The sequence below is a fragment of the Leucoraja erinacea genome, chromosome 36 (assembly GCF_028641065.1).
Source record: "Leucoraja erinacea ecotype New England chromosome 36, Leri_hhj_1, whole genome shotgun sequence".
NCBI lineage: Eukaryota > Metazoa > Chordata > Chondrichthyes > Rajiformes > Rajidae > Leucoraja > Leucoraja erinaceus.
In genome coordinates this window covers 1,812,116-1,832,674 of record NC_073412.1, presented here as the reverse complement: position 1 = coordinate 1,832,674, position 20,559 = coordinate 1,812,116, and the positions used below count along the sequence as shown (strand labels likewise).

At 47.6% G+C, this 20,559-nt stretch overlaps 1 protein-coding gene across 12 annotated transcripts in view; it reads right to left on the bottom strand.

Annotated features, from left to right (window-relative positions):
- Positions 1 to 37: 37 nt before the first annotated feature.
- The window catches only part of cd276 (CD276 molecule), a 102,809-nt gene continuing 82,287 nt past the window's right edge, over positions 38 to 20,559 (bottom strand). For 8 of the 12 annotated variants that reach the window (XM_055662904.1, XM_055662903.1, XM_055662906.1 and 5 more), the window contains one exon: positions 38 to 1,435. In XM_055662904.1, the coding sequence (XP_055518879.1) occupies positions 1,302 to 1,435 (134 nt within the window). In that variant the 3' untranslated portion in view covers positions 38 to 1,301. Of the gene's footprint in view, positions 2,472 to 18,633; positions 18,670 to 20,559 lie in introns of all 12 variants that reach the window. The other 4 variants (XM_055662911.1, XM_055662909.1, XM_055662912.1 and 1 more) reach the window with 2 other exon arrangements.

The window sequence follows — 20,559 nt, the reverse complement described above, 5'->3', positions numbered from 1 at the left end:
GAACGAGATGTTTCATTTCACTGCACAACGAGAGGAAGAAAATCCACACTTTTTATTTTTGATTTTTAAAACATCTGGTTGCAAAGGTACAAGGGGTGGGTGAGACCACCACACCTGGTATTGTACCTACTGATTAAAGAATGGGTCAACTGGGCTTATATTCACTGGAATTTAAAAGGATGAGAGGGAATCTTATAGAAACATATAAAATTCTTAAGGGATTGGACAGTCTAGATGCAGGAAAAAATGTTCCCCATGTTGGGGGAGTCCAGAACCAGGGGTCATAGTTTAAGAATAAAGGGCAGGCCATTTGGGACTGAGATGAGGAAAAACCTCTTCACCCAGAGAGTTGTGGAATTGAATGTGGAATTCTCTGCCTCGGAGGGTGGTGGAGGCCAATTCACTGGATGTTTTCAAGAGAGAGTTGGATTTAGCTCTTAGGGTTAACAGAATCAAGGGATGTGTGGAGAAAGCAGGAACGGGATACTGATTGTGGATGATCAGCCATGATCATATTGAATGGCGGTGCTGGCTCGAAGGGCCAAATGGCCTACTCCTGCACCTATTGTCTAGGTGAGGTTCCCGGAGGTTGCAGGTGGTTGCAGGTAGTGGAAGCAGGTAGGGAGACTGACAAAAACCTCCGGGAACCGCACGGAAACCTTGGGTGGGGCGCAAAGTCTCCAGAGGTTTCCGTTCAGGTTTCCTAAGTGGGACGGGGGCATTACACTATCCTACACACACTGGGGACAATTTACATTCACACCAAGCCAATTAACCTACAAACCTGTACGTCTTTTGAGTGTGGGAGGAAACCGAAGATCTCGGGAGAAAACCCTTACGCAGGTGACGGGGAGAACGTGCAAACTCCGTACAGACAGCGCCCGTAGTCGGGATGGGACCCGGGTCTCTGGCGCTGTGAGGCCGCAACTCTACCGCTGGGCCGGCTGTACTACGAGAAAAGTCGGAATCAAAGATAACGATAAGTTTGTCTAAAGAATTGGCAGTACAGAAGACTGGAATGACTAATTCTGAATGGCAAGGGTATGCAGATGTTTCGGGAAAGCCAACAGCTGGCTGTATGAACAACACAATATTCAACAGCAATTAAATCAAAACAAAGGCTAAAAAAAAAAAATATTCTACACGCACAATTATAGCTCCCGAAATTAGCATCGACTTCACAATGTTCTACATTGCCGATGAGAGTCGTTCTTGTTTAGGAACGTCGTGGACAAATATGTTCAAAGGTTCGGCTAAATCTGTAGAGTAATTAGCGGCACTGGTAATTTTAGACGGCATGCTCACTTGTAAACAGGAACATTTGCAGCAAATCTCAGGATAATGGAGCCACCAGTTTGGTTTAAACAAGCGAAGGATCTCGATGTGTCGGAAGGAACTGCAGATGATGGCTTAAACTGAAGATAGACACAAAAAGCTGGAGTAACTCAGTGGGACGGGCAGCATTCAGATTCAGATTCAGATTCAGATTCAATTTTAATTGTCATTGTCAGTGTACAGTACAGAGACAACGAAATGCATTTAGCATCTCCCTGGAAGAGCGACATAGCAAACGATTTGAATAAATAATAATAAGTGTCCGGGGGGGGGGGGGGAGGGGTGGTGATTGGCAGTCACCGAGGTACGTTGTTGAGTAGAGTGACAGCCGCCGGAAAGAAGCTGTTCCTCGACCTGCTGGTTCGGCAACGGAGAGACCTGTAGCGCCTCCCGGATGGTAGGAAGGTAAACAGTCCATGGTTGGGGTGAGAGCAGTCCTTGGCGATGCTGAGCGCCCTCCGCAGACTGCGCTTGCTTTGGACAGACTCAATGGAGGGGAGCGAGGAACCGGTGATGCGTTGGGCAATTTTCACCACCCTCTGCAATGCCTTCCGGTCGGAGACAGAGCAGTTGCCATACCATACTGTGATGCAGTTGGTATGGCATCTCTGGAGAGAAGGAATGTGTGACGTTTCGGGTCGAGACCCTTCGTCAGACTGAGTCAAGGAGAGGAAAATGGGCAGTGATGTGGAGAGATTGTGAGATATCTCCCTCTCCTCTGAGTCTGAAGAAGGTCTCGACCCGAAATGTCACCCATTCCTAATTATTAAGCTACAAGTAATAGTTTGAATCCACGATATATTATTCTGTTGCCAGCTGTCTCTCCTGAGACTGCCAATAAATTTGGCTTCAAGTCAAACTTGATCGGACTTGTCACGAACCGAAACGTCACCCATTGCTTTTCTCCAGAGATGCTGCCTGACTTGCTGTGTTACTCCAGCCTTTTGTGTCTATCAATGGATGAAGGAGTCAGCTCAATGCAGTTGGGTTTGGCTCATCAGTCAGTCCATCCGCTAAGATGTATTCGAAGGTTACACCATGGGTAAGGCAGTTAAACGGTGAAACACTTGTGGCGATGTCTGGCTCTTGTCTTGGTTCAGCTTGCGTTCGGTGTCATTCAAGTACCTCCTCATCTGCTGCAAACAAGAAGAATGATTTCATCAGAGATAGTGGACTTAGTTTAGGAAGTCACTCAGAGGGACTGGCAGCATCTCTGGATAGAAGGAATGGGTGACGTTTCGGGTCGAGACCCTTCTCAACAGGGAAATCCTTTAAAACCGAGATGAGAAGAACTTTTTTCACACAGAGAGTGGTGAATCTCTGGAACTCTCTGCCACAGAGGGTAGTTGAGGCCAGTTCATTGGCTATATTTAAGAGGGAGTTAGATGTGGCCCTTGTGGCTAAGGGGATCAGGGGGTGTGGAGAGAAGGCAGGTACGGGATACTGAGTTGGATGATCAGCCATGATCATATTGAATGGCGGTGCAGGCTCGAAGGGCCGAATGGCCTACTCCTGCACCTAATTTCTATGTTTCTATGTTTCTATGTTTCAGGCTGAGAGTCAAGGGGAGAGGGAGTCTAGAGATATGGAAGGGGAAGGTGTGAAAATGACATCAATGTCTATTCTACACTTTCCTTGATCTCCATCCCCTTTGTCCTGTTTTCACACCTTATACTTCCTTATCTATGTGTCTCTGACATCAGTTTGAAGGCCTGAAACGTCACCCATTCCTTGTCCCGCCCTCTCCCCTGACATCAGTCCGAAGAAGGGTCCCGACCCGAAACGTCACCCACTCCTTCTCTCCAGAGACGCTGCCTGTCCCGCTGAGTTACTCCAGCGTTTTGTGTGTCTAACTTTGATTTTTATATTGTCACGTTGCGAATAAGTTTGACTTGAAGCGAAATCTCCTGACAGTCTCAGGAGACGCAGCTGGCAACAGAGTTACATAGCACGGATTCAAACAATTACCACCACCTTAATAATTTAGTAATCGCCATTTGACAAGGCCTCATGTAGCCACTTAGATCCCTTGATAAATGATTACTGTTAAATTATTAAGTGATCAAAGGTTACTGGGGTGTTTCAGAAAGAACTGCAGATGCTGGAAAAATCAAAGGTAGACAAAAATGCGGGAGAAACTCAGCGGGTGCAGCAGCATCTATGGAGCGAAGGAAATAGGCAACGTTTCGGGCCGAAACCCTGAAGGAAATAGGCAACGTTTCGGGTCGAAACCCTGAAGGAAATAGGCAACGTTTCGGGTCGAAACCCACAAGGGTTTCGTCCCGAAACGTTGCCTATTTCCTTCCCTCCATAGATGCTGCTTGTGAAAGATTGTGAAAGTTAATTCAATAGTATTTCTCCTATTCTCCTTCCCTATCTCATCTACTTGCTCCTATCTTCACTTCCGATGTTCCTCTTATTTCCTCCCATTCCTCTCTCCTCTCGTCTCTCTCCTCTCCCCTCTCTCCTCTCCCCTCTCCCCTCTCCCCTCTCCCCTCTCTCCCCTCTCCTCCTCTCCCCTCTCTCTCCCACTCTCCTCTCTCCTCTCTCCTCTCTCTCTCTGTCTCCCTCTCTCTCTCTCCACGTATAACTCTCTCTCCTCTCTCTCTCTCTCCTCTTTCTCCCCTCTCTCCTCTCTCCCCCTCTCTCCCCTATATATATATATGTCTCTCCTCTCCCTCTCTCTCTCTCTGCCCTCTCCTCTCCTCTCCCCTCCCCTCTCTCCTCTCCCCTCTCCCCTCTCCCCTCTCCCTCTCTCCCCTCTCTCCCTCTCTCCGTCTCTCCTCTCTCCCTCTCTCCGTCTCTCTCTCTCCTTCTCTCCTCTCTTTTCTCTCCCTCTCTCTCTCTCCCCTCTCCCCTCTCTCCCTCCTCTCTCTCTCTCTCTCTCCTCCCTCTCTCTCTCCCTCTCCTCTCTCCTCTCCCCCTCTCTCTCCTCTCCCCTCTCCCCCCTCCCCTCTCCCCGCCTCTCCCTCTCTCCTCTCTCCATCTCTCCTCTCTCCTCTCTCCGTCTCCCCCTCTCCCCTCTCCCCTCTTCCCCCTCCCCCTCCTCCCCGCGTCTCCTCTCTCCTCTCTCCTCTCTCCTCTCTCCCTCTCTCCTCTCCCCTCTCTCCCTCTCTCCTTCTCTCCCTCTCTCCCCCTCCTCCCCTCCCCTCTCCCCCCTCTCCTCTCCTCTCCTCTCTCCTCTCTCCTCTCTCCTCTCTCCTCTCTCCTCTCTCCCCTCTCTCCTCTCCCCTCTCTCCTCTCCCCTCTCCCCTCCCTCCCTCTCCTCTCTCCTCTCTCCTCCCCTCCCTCCTCTCCTCTCTCCTCTCTCCTCCTCTCCTCCCCCTCTCCTCTCTCCTCTCCCCTCTCCTCCTCTCCCCTCTCCCCTCTCTCCTCTCTCGCCTCTCCTCCCTCCCTCTCCTCTCCCCCCTCCCCTCTCTCCTCTCTCCCCCTCTCCCCTCTCCCCTCTCCCCTCTCTCCCTCTCTCTCTCCCTCTCCAAGTCTCTCTCCTCTCCCCTCCTCCCTCCCCTCTCCCCTCTCCCCTCTCCTCCTCTCCCTCTCCTCCTCTCCCTCTCCTCCTCTCCCTCTCCCTCGCCTCTCCTCTCTCCTCCCCCCTCTCTCCTCTCTCCCTCTCCTCTCTCCTCTCCTCTCCCCTCTCCTCCCCTCTCCCTCCCTCTCCCTCTCTCCCTCTCTCCCCTCTCCTCTCCTCTCCCCTCCTCTCTTCTCCCCTCTACTCTCCTCTCCCCTCTCCTCCCTCCTCTCTCTCTCTCCTCTCTCTCCTGCTCCCCTCTCCTCCTCTCTCCTCTCTCCGTCTCTCCTCCTCTCCTCACCCCTCTCTCCTCTCCCTCTCTCCCCCCTCCCCTCTCTCTCCTCCCCCTCTCTCTCTTTCCCCTCTCCTCCTCTCCTCTCCCCTCTCTCTCTCCTCTCTCTCTCTCCCTTTCCCTCTCCCCTCTCTCCCCTCCCCTCTCTCTCTCTCCCCTCTCTCCAAAATTCTCTCTCCTCTCTCTCCGTCTCTCCCCTTAGGAAGTCTCTCAAGGGCTTCCTCTCCCCCTCTCTTGCTCCCCCCTCTCTCCGTCTCCTCTCCTCTCCAAGTCATTTTTCTCTTATCTCTTCCAATCTCTTCTTCCCATCTCCAACCTTCTCCTAAGTTCTCCCCCTCTCCCTTCTCTCCTTCTTCAACTTATTTCCTATCTCGTACATCCCAGTTTCAACCTCTCGCCCACTGTCCCCAACCTCAACCTGCCCCTGAAGCATCTCAAGTTAGACACAAAATGCTGGAGTAACTCAGCGGGACAGGCAGCATCTCTGGGGAGAAGGAATGGGTGACGTTTCGGGTCGAGACCCTTCCTTCAGACTGATGTCAGGGGAGAGGGAGATACATAGATAAGGAAGTGTAAGGTGTGAAAACAGGACAAAGGGGATGGAGATCAAGAGAGATGTAGAATAGATCAGTGTTCGCTGGGAGGAGCTGACAACAAACAGAAACAGAGATAAAATGTAGTTGGAGACAGTCAGACTGGGAGGAGAAGGGGGAGGGATGGAGAGAGAGGGAAGGCAAGGGTTACTTGAAGTTAGAGAAGTCAATGTTCATACTGCTGGGGTGTAGGGTGCCCAAGCGAAATATGAGGTGCTGTTTGCGCTGGGCCCCACTCTGACAGTGGAGGAGGCCCAGGATAGGCAGGTGAGTGTGGGAATGGGAGGGGGAGTTCAAACTCACTAACTAGTGTTAATTATTCATCAGCAAATGTGAACAATAGGTACTGGCAATTATCGAGGAATGATTCAGATGGATATTTCCTCTTCACACGCAGCGCTTATAGGTCACTTCAGGGGATTGTTTTTCAAACACTTCATTAGTATTTCCTGTGTTATATTCAAACACTGTGTGTGCATCAAAAATAATGAGCTGCCGGGTTGAGATTAAATTATTGGGGGAAAAAGGATAACATCACACAGAGCCTCTTGAATTATTCACTTTGTTTTGATACGTGCATCAAAGTCCTGGAATCGCCTCGTGTGGGACAGGGTCCAAGTGACAAACGATACATTTAGGATCCAGATTGAGTGTTTCATGACGGGTGAACACAGATCAGCATTTACAATGGGCATCATCCTACACTCAGAGGGTGGTGAGTCTGTGGGATTCTCTGCCTCAGAGGGCGGTGGAGGCAGGTTCTCTCGATGCTTTCAAGAGAGAGCTAGATAGGGCTCTTAAAGATAGTGGAGTCAGGGGATATGGGGAGAAGGCAGGAACGGGGTACTGATTGGGGATGATCAGCCATGATCACATTGAGTGGCGGTGCTGGCTCGAAGGGCCGAATGGCCTCCTCCTGCACCTATTGTCTATTGTCTATTGTCACCCTGCTAAGTGGGGTGACCAGAAGCTAACTTCAAGAACCTGAGCACAAAATTCAGCCCTGCGCTAAGGGGCGGTCACGGTGGCACAGCGGTAGAGTTACTGCCTTACAGCGCTTGCAGCGCCGGGGACCCGGGTTCGATCCCGACTACGGGCGCTGTCTGTACGGAGTTTGCACGTTCTCCCCGTGACCTGCGTGGGTTTTCTCCGGGTGCTCCGGTTTCCTCCCACACTCCAAAGACGTGCAGGTTTGTAGGTTAATTGGCTTGGGTATAAGTGTAAATTGTCCCTAGTGTGTGTAGGATAGTGTTAGTGTGCGGGGATCGCGGGGTAGTACGGACCCGGTGGGCCGAAGGGCCTGTTTCCACGCTGTATCTCTAAACTAGTATAGACATACAGCGGTTTCGGTTCGGGACATTCCTTCAGACTGATCACTGAAGATCTGAAGAATATGCGTTTATTTATTCATGTGTCTATATATTTATTTAATGAGGGATAGACAGAGTTGACGTGGACAAGCTTTTCCCATTGAGAGTAGGGAAGATTCAAACGAGAGGATATGAATTGAGAATTAAGGGACAGAAGTTTTAACATGAGGGGGAACTTCTTTACTCAGAGAGTGGTAGCTGTGTGGAATGAGCTTCCAGTGGAAGTGGTGGAGGCAGGTTCTATTTTATCATTTAAAAATAAATTGGATAGGTATATGGATGGGAAAGGAATGGAGGGTTATGGTCTGAGTGCAGGTAGATGGGACTAGGGGAGAATAAGTGTTCGGCACGGACTTGTAGGGCCATGATGGCCTGTTTCCGTGCTGTAATTGTTATATGGTTATATGGTATATGGACACACTGATCTGTTCTGTATTAATGCCTACTTTGCTCTGTTGTGCTGAAGCAAAGCAAGAATTCCATTGTCCTATCAGGGACACATGACAATAAACTCACTTGAACTTGAATCTTGACCCAAATCGTCACCTATCCATTCCTTCCGCAGATGCTGCCTGACCCCCCTCAGTTTCCCCAGCACTTTGTGTTTCACTCAACATCATGTTTCTCTTTGCAAGTAAGCTGGGTCAAATATTCGTAAAGGCATGTCCTGCTGTGCTATAGGTCCAGTTCTCAATGAGCTGGCTCCTCCTTTTGTGAAAACTATGGTTAGACTTGCCACCCGTGGCATCGTTTTTCTGTTATAATTTCATAATGGAAACCCTTTTCAATTTTAATGTACAAAATCTACAAACCAGCTACACGTCTGATTAAAATTCCCTCTGTTCATCCAAACACTTACTGCTATTCACAGGAGGGAACAATTTATTTCACAGCTGAGAAAGATGCACCTCCAGGGAGATGAGTACTCTCTCATTTATCTTTTTTGTAAATGACTATTGCATATATCGCAAGCAATCAATCTCAGTTCTAATCACACCAACTCAAAATCTATAGGAGAGCAGGTCTGGTGGAAAAAGCTGTGAACTAAACCATCTGCAATTAACATTTGCAGCACTTTCTTATTTATTAATTCATCCCAGAGTTCACCCAAAGCTGCAGCTGCTTATTAGACAAAGAAACATAGACAATAGGAGCAGGAGTTGGCCATTCGGCCCTTCGAGCCAGCACCGCCATTCAATATGATCATGGCCGATCATCCAGAATCAGTACCCCGTTCCTGCTTTCTTCCCCATATCACTTGATTCCGTTAGCCCTAAGAGCTAAATCTAACTCTCTCTTGAAATTGTGTCTGATCATTGATGGAGGACATTTAAATGCAGTGGAGATGGGCGCAAAGTGCTGGAGTAACACAGCGGGTGAGGCAGCATCTATGGAGCGAAGGAATAGGTGACATTTCGGGTCGAGACCTATAACGTCACCTATTCCTTCGCTCCATAGATGCTGCCTCACCCGCAGAGTTGCTCCAGCATTTTTATCTACCTTCGATTTTTCCAGCATCTGCAGTTCCTTCTTAAACATGGCTACGTGACAATTTTCTCCACAGATGCTGCCTGACCCGCTGCGTTACTCCAGCACTCTGTGAAACGTCACCTATCCATGTTCTCCACAGATGCTGCCTGACCCGCTGAGTTACTCCAGCACTCTGTGAAACGTCACCTATCCATGTTCTCCACAGATGCTGCCTGACCTGACGTTTCGGGTCGAGACACTTTTTCAGACTGAATAAGGGTCTCGACCCGAAACGTCACCTAATTCCTTCGCTCCATAGATGCTGCCGCACCCGCTGAGTTTCTCCAGCATTTTTGTCTACCTTCGACATTTCCAGCATCTGCAGTTTTCTCTTGTTAAGAAATGAGAATACCGTCTCATCTTGTATTATGGTGTTAGGTTTATCGATATTGTTATGTAATGTTTCATATTATTTACTGGAAGTGATTGATTAAAATTAGTTTTGAAGGTAGACAAAAATGCTGGAGAAACTCAGCGGGTGCAGCAGCATCTATGGAGCGAAGGAAATAGGCGACGTTTCAGGGTCGAAACCCTGAAGGAAATAGGCGACGTTTCGGGTCGAAACCCTGAAGGAAATAGGCAACGTTTCGGGTTGAAACCCTTCCGGGTTTCGTCCCGAAACGTTGCCTATTTCCTTCGCTCCGTAGATGCTGCTGCACCCGCTGAGTTTCCTCCAGCATTTTTGTCTACCTTCGATTTTCCAGCATCTGCAGTTCCTTCTTAAACAATATTATTTTTGATTAAGGAAAGTAATTTCTGGACTGATCTACAATGGAGACTACAACCATCTCTTATTCATTATGTTTGCAACACTTGGAAATTTGCTTTTAATGAAGTGATGTTAAATAATATCCATGAATTGCATTAAGAAACATTTCTCTGCTTCCCTGCAGTTAAAAAGAAATTGGATCCTAATATATTGTTACTTAAAAAACAGACCATAATTCACTCTCCAGTATAGAGGACGGGTCTCGGGGGAAGAGCTGCAAAAATTGGGAGATGCATCTGCTCTTGGTCACAAGTTATAATTGGGAGTGCCACAGATTTTTCACACAGAGAGTGGTGAATCTCTGGAACTCTCTGCCACAGAGGGTAGTTGAGGCCACAGTTCATTGGCTATATTTAAGAGGGAGTTAGATGTGGCCCTTGTGGCCAAGGGGATCAGAGGGTATGGAGAGAAGGCAGGTACGGGATATTGAGTTGGATGATCAGCCATGATCATATTGAATGGCGGTGCAGGCTCGAAGGGCCGAATGGCCTACTCCTGCACCTAATTTCTATGTTTCTATGTTTCTATGTGCAATCTTGGGTAAAACTACAAAGATGGCCACTTAAAAAGGGATCCTTCATGCAACCCTAAAAAAATATATACTACATTAAGAATGATTGGCCTCCATCAGAATAAACGATGAGAAGGCATCCTCATATCTTTTAATAGCCACTCTGTTTTATTCTGGCCATTTCAACCTTTCCTTTAGACCGGTGCTGTAAGTGCTCTAAAGGGCCTGTCCCACTTGCGTGATTTCTTCGGGAGACTTGCCGGCACCCGTCAGAGCCGCAGCAGGTCGGCGAAAAGTTTCGACATGTTGAAAATCCAGAAAAAGGTACGACTCTCTGGGCGACTACTCACAACCACACAGGCGTCAGTAACCCCGTGACATGTCGACACGTGGTGGCCTTACACCGTGCAGGGAGGAACTGCAGATGCTGGTTTAAATCGTAGACACAAAATGCTGGAGTAACTCAGCACTGGAAGGACAAGCAGCATCTCTGGAGAGAAGGAATGGGTGATCTGCAACATTCAGGTTCAGTAATAGCTACTTCCCCACAGCCATCAGGCTATTAAACTCAACTCAAACTAAACTCTGAACTTTAATAGCCCATTACACTATATCTGCTTGCTTGTGTTGTGTGTGTGTGTGTGTGTGTGTGTGTGTGTGTGTGTGTGTGTGTGTGTGTGTGTGTGTGTGTGTGTGTGTGTGTGTGTGTGTGTGTGTGTGTGTGTGTGTGTGTGTATATATTCAATGGTATATGGACACACTGATCTGTTCTGTATTCACGCCTACTATATTCTGTTGTGCTGAAGCAAAGCAAGAATTTCATTGTCCTATCTGGGACACATGACAATAAACTCACTTGAATCTTGAATCTACACACCCCCATCCCATTTGCCAGCATTTGGCCCAGATCCCTCTAAACCTGCCCTATCCATCCGAGAGTCTTCACTACAAGCAGTCTGAAGAAGGGCATCGACCCGAAACGTCACCCATTCCTTCTCTCCAGAGATGCTGCCTGTCCGTCCCGCTGAGTTACTCCAGCTTTTTGTGTCTATCTGTGACCTTTCACTGTATGCTCATCAAGAATGTCGAAAAAAGTTGCAATCTCTGACTGCCCTTTGATGACGAGCGACCCAAAGATGCATGATCCTCTGAGACAAAATTATTTGGGTCATCACCATCTTAAGTGAACAAACTATTATTTTTAAACATCGACCCTTGTTCTAGTTTCTCCTCCGTGAGGAACTATTCATTATATTGACACTTCACAAAAAATATTTCCTTAAAGTGAAGGCCATTTGGCCCATCAAGTCCATGCTAGCTCACTTGAGATAGGTGGAAATAGGATAGATTTCCATCTTTCATACATGCCCATCCTTTCCCCAAACATTCCAGGGTTCATTTACACTTCCTGATCAACCTCCCACCTTGTCCATCACGGAGAGCTGACACAAGGAACTGCAGGGGCTGGATTATTTTTAAAAAAAAAGACAAAACATACAGGGCGGTAGAATCGCTGACTTACAGCGCCAGAGACCTGGGTTCGATCCTGACTACAGGTGCTGTCTGTACGCAGTTTGATCATGGGTTTTCTCCGCTTTCCTCCCACACTCCAAAGATGTGCAGTTCATCGGCTAATTGGCTTCTGCAAATCGTAAATTGGCCCCAGTGTGTAGGATAGAATGGGTGATCTCTGGTGGGTGGGCCGAAGGGCCTGTTTCCACACTGAATCTTTAAACTAAACAGAAGTGCAGGAGTATCTCAGCGGGTGCAGCAGCGTCTATGGAGCGAAGGAAATAGGCAACGTTTCGGGTCGAAACCCTTCCGGGTTTCGGCCCGAAACGTTACCTATTTCCTTCAAGGTTTCGACCTGAAACGTTGCCTATTTCCTTCAGGGTTTTGACCCGAAACGTTGCCTATTTCCAGAAGGATTTCGGGCCCGAAACGTTGCCTATCCCCTTCCCTCCATAGATGCTGCTGCACCCGCTGAGTTTCTCCAGCACTTTTTGTCTACCTTCGATTTTCCAGCATCTGCAGTTCCTTCTTAAACACTGCTGGAGTATCTCAGTAGGTCAGGCAGCATCTCTGGAGAACAGGGACAAGTGATGTTTTTGTTCCTGCTTCAGACCCAAAACCTGGCCTGCCCCATGTTCACCAGACCTGCCTGACCTGCTGAGTTACTCCCATGTTGCTCTCCCTCGCTCCTGCCTAATAATATCATCATTTTCCCAGCCCCAGTTTCGCACTTTTCTCCCAAGGTCCACACCTCCTTGTTCCTAACTTTCTTGGGACTTCAGTAGTGATCACTGTTCATTATTGAGGGAAATCGCACGGGAGAATGTGGACCTTCCACTGAAAGGCAGCTAAGGTCTAATTTTGAATTGTTCAAATTATTCACCAGCTCCTCAGGCAAAGTAACAATCTCTTGGTCACCATTTGCTCATCCAAGTTATTTAAATTCTACATTTAATTACATGAATTTAAGTTGCCCTGCCAACACGGTGAGCTTTAAACTAATAGTTCTTGTTTTAGTTGAGTTTATTGTCACGTGGACCAGGTTACAGTGAAATGTTTTTGCTGTGTGCTAACCAGTCAGGGGAAAGTCTATACAATCGAGCTGTCCATAGTGTGTAGACACAATCCATGGTGTGTCGATCACATTTCCAGAATGCAGAGTATTCAAATCCCTGATTTAATTTAGTTTAGTTTAGAGATACAGCGCGGAAACAGGCCATTCGGCCCGCCGAGTCCGCGCCGACCAGCGATCCCCGTCTGTACGGAGTTTGTCCGTTCTCCCCGTGACCTGCGTGGGTTTTCTCCAGGATCTCCGGTTTCCTCCGACTCTCCAAAGACATACAGGGATTTGTAGGTTCGGTATACCCTGGGTTTCAGCAACTAAGTTACAGAGAAAGGTTGAACAAGTTAGGGCTTTATTCTTTGGAGCGCAGAAGGTTAAGGGGGGACTTGATAGAGGTTTTTTAAATGATGGGAGGGATAGACAGAGTTGACGTGGAAAAGCTTTTCCCACTGAGAGTAGGGAAGATTCAAACAAGGGGACATGGCTTGAGAATTAAGGGACTGAAGTTTAGGGGTAACATGAGGGGGAACTTCTTTACTCAGAGAGTGGTAGCTGTGTGGAATGAGCTTCCAGTGAAGGTGGTGGAGGCAGGTTCGTTTTTATCATTTAAAAATAAATTGGATAGTTATATGGATGGGAAGGGAATGGAGGGTTATGGTCTGAGCGCAGGTATATGGGACTAGGGGAGATTATGTGTTCGGCACGGACTAGAAGGGTCGAGATGGCCTGTTTCCGTGCAGTAATTGTTATATGGTTATATGGTTATTATATGGTATAAAGGTACAATTGGCCCTAGTGTGTGGAGGATAGTTATAATGTGTATAGAACGCAGGTCGGCATGGACTCGATGGGCCGAAGGGACTGTTTCCACGCTGTTTCTCTAAACTAAACTTAAACCTTGAGCTAAAGGGCCTATTTCAGTAATAATGAGTCCATAACTGATAATAGTATTCAATAGTTATTAGAGCCACATGGACATATGCATGCAATGGAGGAATATTGGTCAAAGTACATTTAAAGCTCAGTGTAACTTGGCATCATGCACAGTACTGGCATTGTGGGCTGAAGGGCCTCTTCGTCTGCTATACTGTTCTATGATCCACAAGGCCAATTAGATAATTAAATTGCATTCATAATACAATAACAAAGTATGAAACCTTGTTCTGGGTCTCAGAGAAGGTTCACCAGACTGATTCCTGGGATGGCAGGACTTTCATATGAAGAAAGACTGGATAGACTCGGCTTGTACTCGCTAGAATTTAGAAGATTGAGGGGGGATCTTATAGAAACTTACAAAACTCTTAAGGGGTTGGACAGGCTAGATGCAGGAAGATTGTTCCCGATGTTTGGGAAGTCCAGAACAAGGGGTCACACAGTTTAAGGATAAGAGGGAAGTCTTTTAGGACTGAGATGAGAAAAACATTTTTCACACAGAGAGTGGTGAATCTGTGGAATTCTCTGCCACAGAAGGTAGTTGAGGCCACACAGTTCATTGGCTATATTTAAGAGGGAGTTAAATGTGGCCCTTGTGGCTAAAGGGATCAGGGGGTATGGAGAGAAGGCAGGGATGAGATACTGAGTTGGATGATCAGCCATGATCATATTGAATGGCGGTGCAGGCTCGAAGGGCCGAATGGCCTCTACTCCTGCACCTATTGTCTATATTTCTATGTTTGAAGTTCCAATTAAAATGAAGGCCAGCTGTTTGCTGTTATAGATCACGACACTTGATGAAAGACAACATTGGATTTTGCCGTGTGCAAAATGCCTGGCAAATTTTTGCCAATGAAACATCGATTGCAAAGTAATTATCTGCTCATTATAACCTTGTTGTTTAAAACACTTTGGGATATTCTGAAGATTCGAGGAAAGAATTATATAATTATACATCCTTAAATTCCTAAGTGGACTGATTGAACAAAATTGTGCGTACTGAGGCAAGAACTCTTTGTCGAAACAGCCAATCGATCATTTTGGGTTACAATTGAACTATACTGACACATCCTTAAAATTAACCCGCCAACTTGTTCCGTCAATGAGGGCCCTGGAGTCTAATGCAATTCCACTTCATACATCTAGATAGCATCATCTCTGATCTCTGGTCTTCCCAAAGCACACGGCAATCAAAGAACTACTTCTCAAAGTGTAGCCCACCTACGTTCTGCGGGAAACAGAATAGATCATATCGAACCTCATCGTTACATTCCTTCCTCTGGCTTCACAATTCGCCACTTTTCTCACCTCCAGCTTCATAGTTCCCAACTCTATATCCTTTTTGGACGCACGCACGCCTGTTTTTTTTCATCACTGGGTCTCAGTCCAATAATCTGCCCATTTAAAACCGACCCTCGCATGCGTTCAGCTGTTTGCGACTACACTCTGTCTGGCCCCTCCTCTCATCCAGCTTTCCATCCCTCCCCACCCCCCCCCCCCCCCCACTACCACCCACTCCTCCCCCCACCCACATTCAGTCAGATGCTGCCTGAAAAGTGTCCCAACCCGAAACTTCACTCATCCATGTTCTCCACAGATGCTGCCTGACCCACTGAGTTACTCCAGCACTCTGTGAAACATCACCTATCCATGTTCTCCACAGATGCTGCCTGACCCGCTGAGTTACTCCAGCACTCTGTGAAATGTCACCTATCCATGTTCTCCACAGAAGCTGCCTGACCCACTGAGTTATGGTGCAGCAGCATCTATGGAGCTAAGGAAATAGGCAACGTTTCGGGCCGAAATCCTTCTGGAAATAGGCAACGTTTTGGGCCGAAACCCTTACGGGTTTCGGCCCGAAACGTTGCCTATTTCCTTAGCTCCATAGATGCTGCCTGACCCGCTGAGTTACTCCAGCACTCTGTGAAACATCACCTATCCATGTTCTCCACAGATGCTGCCTGACCCGCTGAGTTACTCCAGCACTTTGCGCCTTCCACGCTGAGCGGCACGGTGGCGCAGCGGTAGAGCCTACGCTGCCAAAGACCCGGGTTCGATCCTTTCTCCGAGATCTTCGGTTTCCTCCCACACTCCAAAGGCGTGCAGGTTTGTAGGTTAAGGTGTAAGTGTAAATTGTCCCTAGTGTGTGTGTGTGTGTTGGTTAGTGTTAGCGTGCGTGGATCGCTGGTCGGTTCGGACCCGGTGGGCCGAAGGGCCTGTTTCCGCGCTGTATTTCTAAACTAAACGAAACACGTAATTGCATCATTTTCATTCAGAGCGCACAAAAGATCTGTCACGGGAGCAGTTGGGAATAAGTGATTTATTCCCTTGACTCCGCAGACACCAATTCCTTGATAGAATCTCAATTGTTTTTGTAAGTCAACTCTATAATGGAAAAGCACTGATATTGACCATTAAGAATACACAACGAGAACGGAGGGATGATCAATGCGTCTGGGACACCGACTACAATTGTTATTCCGCTGTTTTAACCGTTTTCTGTTTCAACTGTTAAAACAATCCTGTTATCGCTGGCCTATCGTTACTAACGCTCCCACAAACCATACCAGCTCCAGTCTCTAACAAGATGGTATCCACAATGAATACATACACCCCTCTCTGTTCCATCAACATGCGTTCGTTACCAGTGGGGGCACCACAATTATTTTGGATGCTATTTCAGTCTCCCTGCTCCTGTTGACCAAAGCCAACAGAACTGGAGAGAGACAGAGATGTTAATGGATCTCCAAGGTATTGTAATGGCCTATTTACTCCCTCGCTCGCGTCCTCTGCTCAAATAATGTCGCTGCCACCTTTGTGCATCTGAACCGTACAAGCGTACAGGACTGTCTTATGAAGAAAGACTGGATAGACTTGGTTTATACTCTCTAGAATTTAGGAGATTGAGGGAGGATCTTATAGAAACTTACAAAATTCTTAAGGGGTTGGACAGGCTAGATGCAGGAAGATTGTTCCCGATGTTGGGGAAGTCCAGGACAAGGGGTCACAGCTTAAGGATAAGGGGAAAATCCTTTAAAACCGAGATGAGGAGAACTTTTTTCACACAGAGAGTGGTGAATCTCTGGAATTCTCTGCCACAGAGGGTAGTTGAGGCCACACAGTTCATTGGCTATATTTAAGAGGGTTAGATGTGGCCCTTGTGGCTAAAGGGATCAGAGCGTATGGAGAGAAGGCAGGTACGGGATACTGAGTTGGATGATCAGCCATGATCATATTGAATGGTGGTGCAGGCTCGAAGGGCCGAATGGCCTCTACTCCTGCACCTAATTTCTATATTTCTAAGTGCAGTTTTCCCCAGCGCCCAGATGTTTTGTGTAGGACAGGTTCATTTGTCACACAAACGCAGAATCGCATAGATCATGGCAATCTGGAGCTGAGCAGAAAGGACTCGCTCATTAGGTCAGGCAGCATCTGCCTCGCGGTTTTGGCTATGGCGCTGAAATGTTGACTGTGTTTCTCTACGCAGATGTGACCAAGCCTGGCGCACATTGTCAGCTCATGTAAAGAAAGCTTTTGGTGTGCTGGCCTTTATAAATCAGAGCATTGAGTATAGAAGCTGGGATGTAATGTTAAAATTGTACACGGCATTGGTGAGACCAAATCTGGAGTATGGTGTACAATTTTGGTCGCCCAATTATAGGAAGGATGTCAACAAAATAGAGAGAGTACAGAGGAGATTTACTAGAATGTTGCCTGGGTTTCAACAACTAAGTTACAGAGATAGGTTGAATAAGTTAGGTCTTTATTCTCTGGAGCGCAGAAGGTTAAGGGGGGACTTGATAGAGGTCTTTAAAATGATGAGAGGGATAGACAGAGTTGACGTGGACCAGCTTTTCCCTTTGAGAATAGGGAAGATTCAAACAAGAGGACATGACTTCAGAATTAAGGGACAGAAGTTTAGGGGTAACATGAGGGGGAACTTCTTTACTCAGAGTGGTAGCGGTGTGGAATGAGCTTCCAGTGGAAGTGGTGGAGGCAGGTTCATTGGTATCATTTAAAAATAAATTGGATAGGCATATGGATGAGAAGGGAATGGAGGGTTATGGTATGAGTGCAGGCAGGTGGGACTAAGGCGAAAAAAAATTTGTTCGGCATGGACTTGTAGGGCCGAGATGGCCTGTTTCCGTGCTGTAATTGTTATATGGTTATATGTTATATGGTTATATGTTATATGGTTATATGTTAAACATCCTCCAAACCTGAGGGAACATCTGTAATGGATTTGTTTATGGAATACCAGAAACATGCATATGTGTTATGGGTATACAACACTTCACTTGCTACTGCTTGGATGTGACTTGGACAGGGGCTGACAAGGGGGCGCAGCGGAGAGCTACTGCCTTAAGAGGCCGTCCCACTGTACGAGGTCATTCACCAGCTCTCCCGAGTTGGCCCTGATTGGAACACGGAGATTTACGGTAATGGCCACTCGTGGGAACTCGGGGCTCTCGTGGACATTTTTTCAACACGTTGAAAAATCTTCACGAGCTTACCGCGTTTCCCGAGTACCTGCCGTTAGCGTTACGAGCCGCTAAGAGACGTCCCAGAGCTCCGACGTACATTCCACGAGTTTGATTTTTTTTTTAACTTGGGAGAGCTCTTGGGTAAACTCGCACAGTGGGACAGGCCCTTTACAGCTCCAGAGGCCCGGGTTCGATCCTGACTGACTTGTCTGTACAGAATTTGTACGTTCTAACTGTAACCTGCTTGAGTTTTCTCCGAGATCTTCGGTTTCCTCCCACACTTCAAAGACGCGCAGGTTTGTGGGCTAACTGTCCTCTGTAAATTGTCCCCCAGTGAGGGAATTAGATTTAGCTCTTAGGGTAAAGGAAACAAGGGATATGGGGGAGGAAGCAGGAACGGGGTACTGATTTTGGATGATCAGCCATGATCATATAGAAACATAGAAATTAGGTGCAGGAGTAGGCCATTCGACCCTTCGAGCCTGCACCGCCATTCAATATGATCATGGCTGATCATCCAACTCAGTATCCCGTACCTGCCTTCTCTCCATACCCCCTGATCCCCTTAGCCACAAGGGCCACATCTAACTCCCTCTTAAATATAGCCAATGAACTGTGTGGCCTCAACTACCCTCTGTAGGGTGCCAGCTTTGAGACAGAGTTCAAAATGGGTTCAGTCTGAAGCAATCCATATTGCACAAGGAAGCTTTGAATGAAGACGGGTCAAACTCACCCTCCTTATCTTCAGTCGACTCCAAGGGTTTCATTGCTGTAAAGGCCAAAAATAAGCTTGGTTAGTGAAAAGTAGAACCACATGTTTCCCACTCAATTCTACGTGGAACCATCTTGGGAAGAATTATGACATTGCACGGACATTGTTACTCATCAAGTCTAGCAAGACTTAGTAAAACCAGCCTTACCTGGTTCATTTACTGAGCTAGTTTGGGACAACAAGGCCTAACTGTACAAGGGGGTGGGGTCAACAAGCAGAGGTCATGGGTTAAAGGTTGGGTGGGGGGGTTAGTTTTAGTTTATAATTTCAGCGTGGAAACATAGAAAATAGGTGCAGGAGTAGAGGCCATTCGGCCCTTCGAGCCTGCACCGCCATTCAATAGGAAATAGGGCCGAAACCCAAAGGAAATAGGCAACGTTTCGGGACGAAACGTTGCCTATTTCCTTCGCTCCATAGATGCTGCTGCACCCGCTGAGTTTTTGGCTGATCATCCAACTCAGTATCCCATCCCTGCCTTCTCTCCATACCCCCTGATCCCTTTAGCCACAAGGGCCACATCTAACACCCTCTTAAATATAGCCAATGAACTGTGTGGCCTCAACTACCTTCTGTGGCAGAGAATTCCACAGATTCACCACTCTCTCTGTGTGTAAAAAAAAATGTTTTTCTCATCTCGGTCCTAAAAGGCTTCCCTCTTAACCTTAAACTGTGTGTGTGGCCCCTTGTTCTGGACTTCCGATTCAGATTCAGATTCATTTTAATTGTCATTGTCAGTGTACAGTACAGAGACAACGAAATGCATTTAGCATCTCCCTTGAAGAGCGACATAGCAAACGATTTGAATTAAAAAAATAATAATAAGTGTCCGGGGGGGGGGGGGGTGGTGATTGGCAGTCACCGAGGTACGTTGTTGAGTAGAGTGACAGCCGCCGGAAAGAAGCTGTTCCTCGACCTGCTGGTTCGGCAACGGAGAGACCTGTAGCGCCTCCCGGATGGTAGGAGGGTAAACAGTCCATGGTTGGGGTGAGAGCAGTCCTTGGCGATGCTGAGCGCCCTCCGCAGACAGCGCTTGCTTTGGACAGACTCAATGGAGGGGAGCGTGGAACCGGTGATGCGTTGGGCAATTTTCACCACCCTCTGCAATGCCTTCCGGTCGGAGACAGAGCAGTTGCCATACCATACTGTGATGCAGTTGGTAAGGATGCTCTCAATGGTGCAGCGGTAGAAGTTCACCAGGATCTGAGGAGACAGATGGACCTTCTTCAGTCTCCTCAGGAAGAAGAGACGCTGATGAGCCTTCTTGATCAGAGTAGAGGTATTGTGGGTCCAAGAGAGGTCATCGGAGATGTTGACTCCCAGGAACCTGAAGCTAGAAACACGTTCCCCAACATCAGGAAGAATCTTCCTGCATCTAGCCTGTCCAGCCCCTGAAGAATTTTGTACTTTACTACAGGCCCTTTGGCCCATCGAGTCCGCACCAGCCAGCAATCCACATTTTGGTCTGTTGCTAGCCTGTCCCGCTGAGTTACTCCAGCATTTTGTGGATTTGTTCTTCATGCATCTTGTGGGTGTAAACCAGCATCTTCAGTTCCTTCCTACACGCGAATGGGTGACTGTCTGCTTCGGACGAAACTTCCATCTGAAGAAGGGTTCCAACCCAAAACATCGCCCGTCCATATTCTCCCGAGATGCTGCCTGACCCGTTGAGTCACTCCAGCACTTTGTGTCTATCTTCAGTGTGAACCAGCATCTGCAGTTCCCTCTCACACATAATACAGGGGAGGGGGGTGTGATATGGATTATGTGTAGGCAGACAAGAGTTGGTCTTGACATCTTGGTGTTCGACTCTGGCATTGCGAGCCTACATACATGGGGCCACTCACCATTCCCGCCATTAATACACATGACAAGCTTTCCAATGGAATG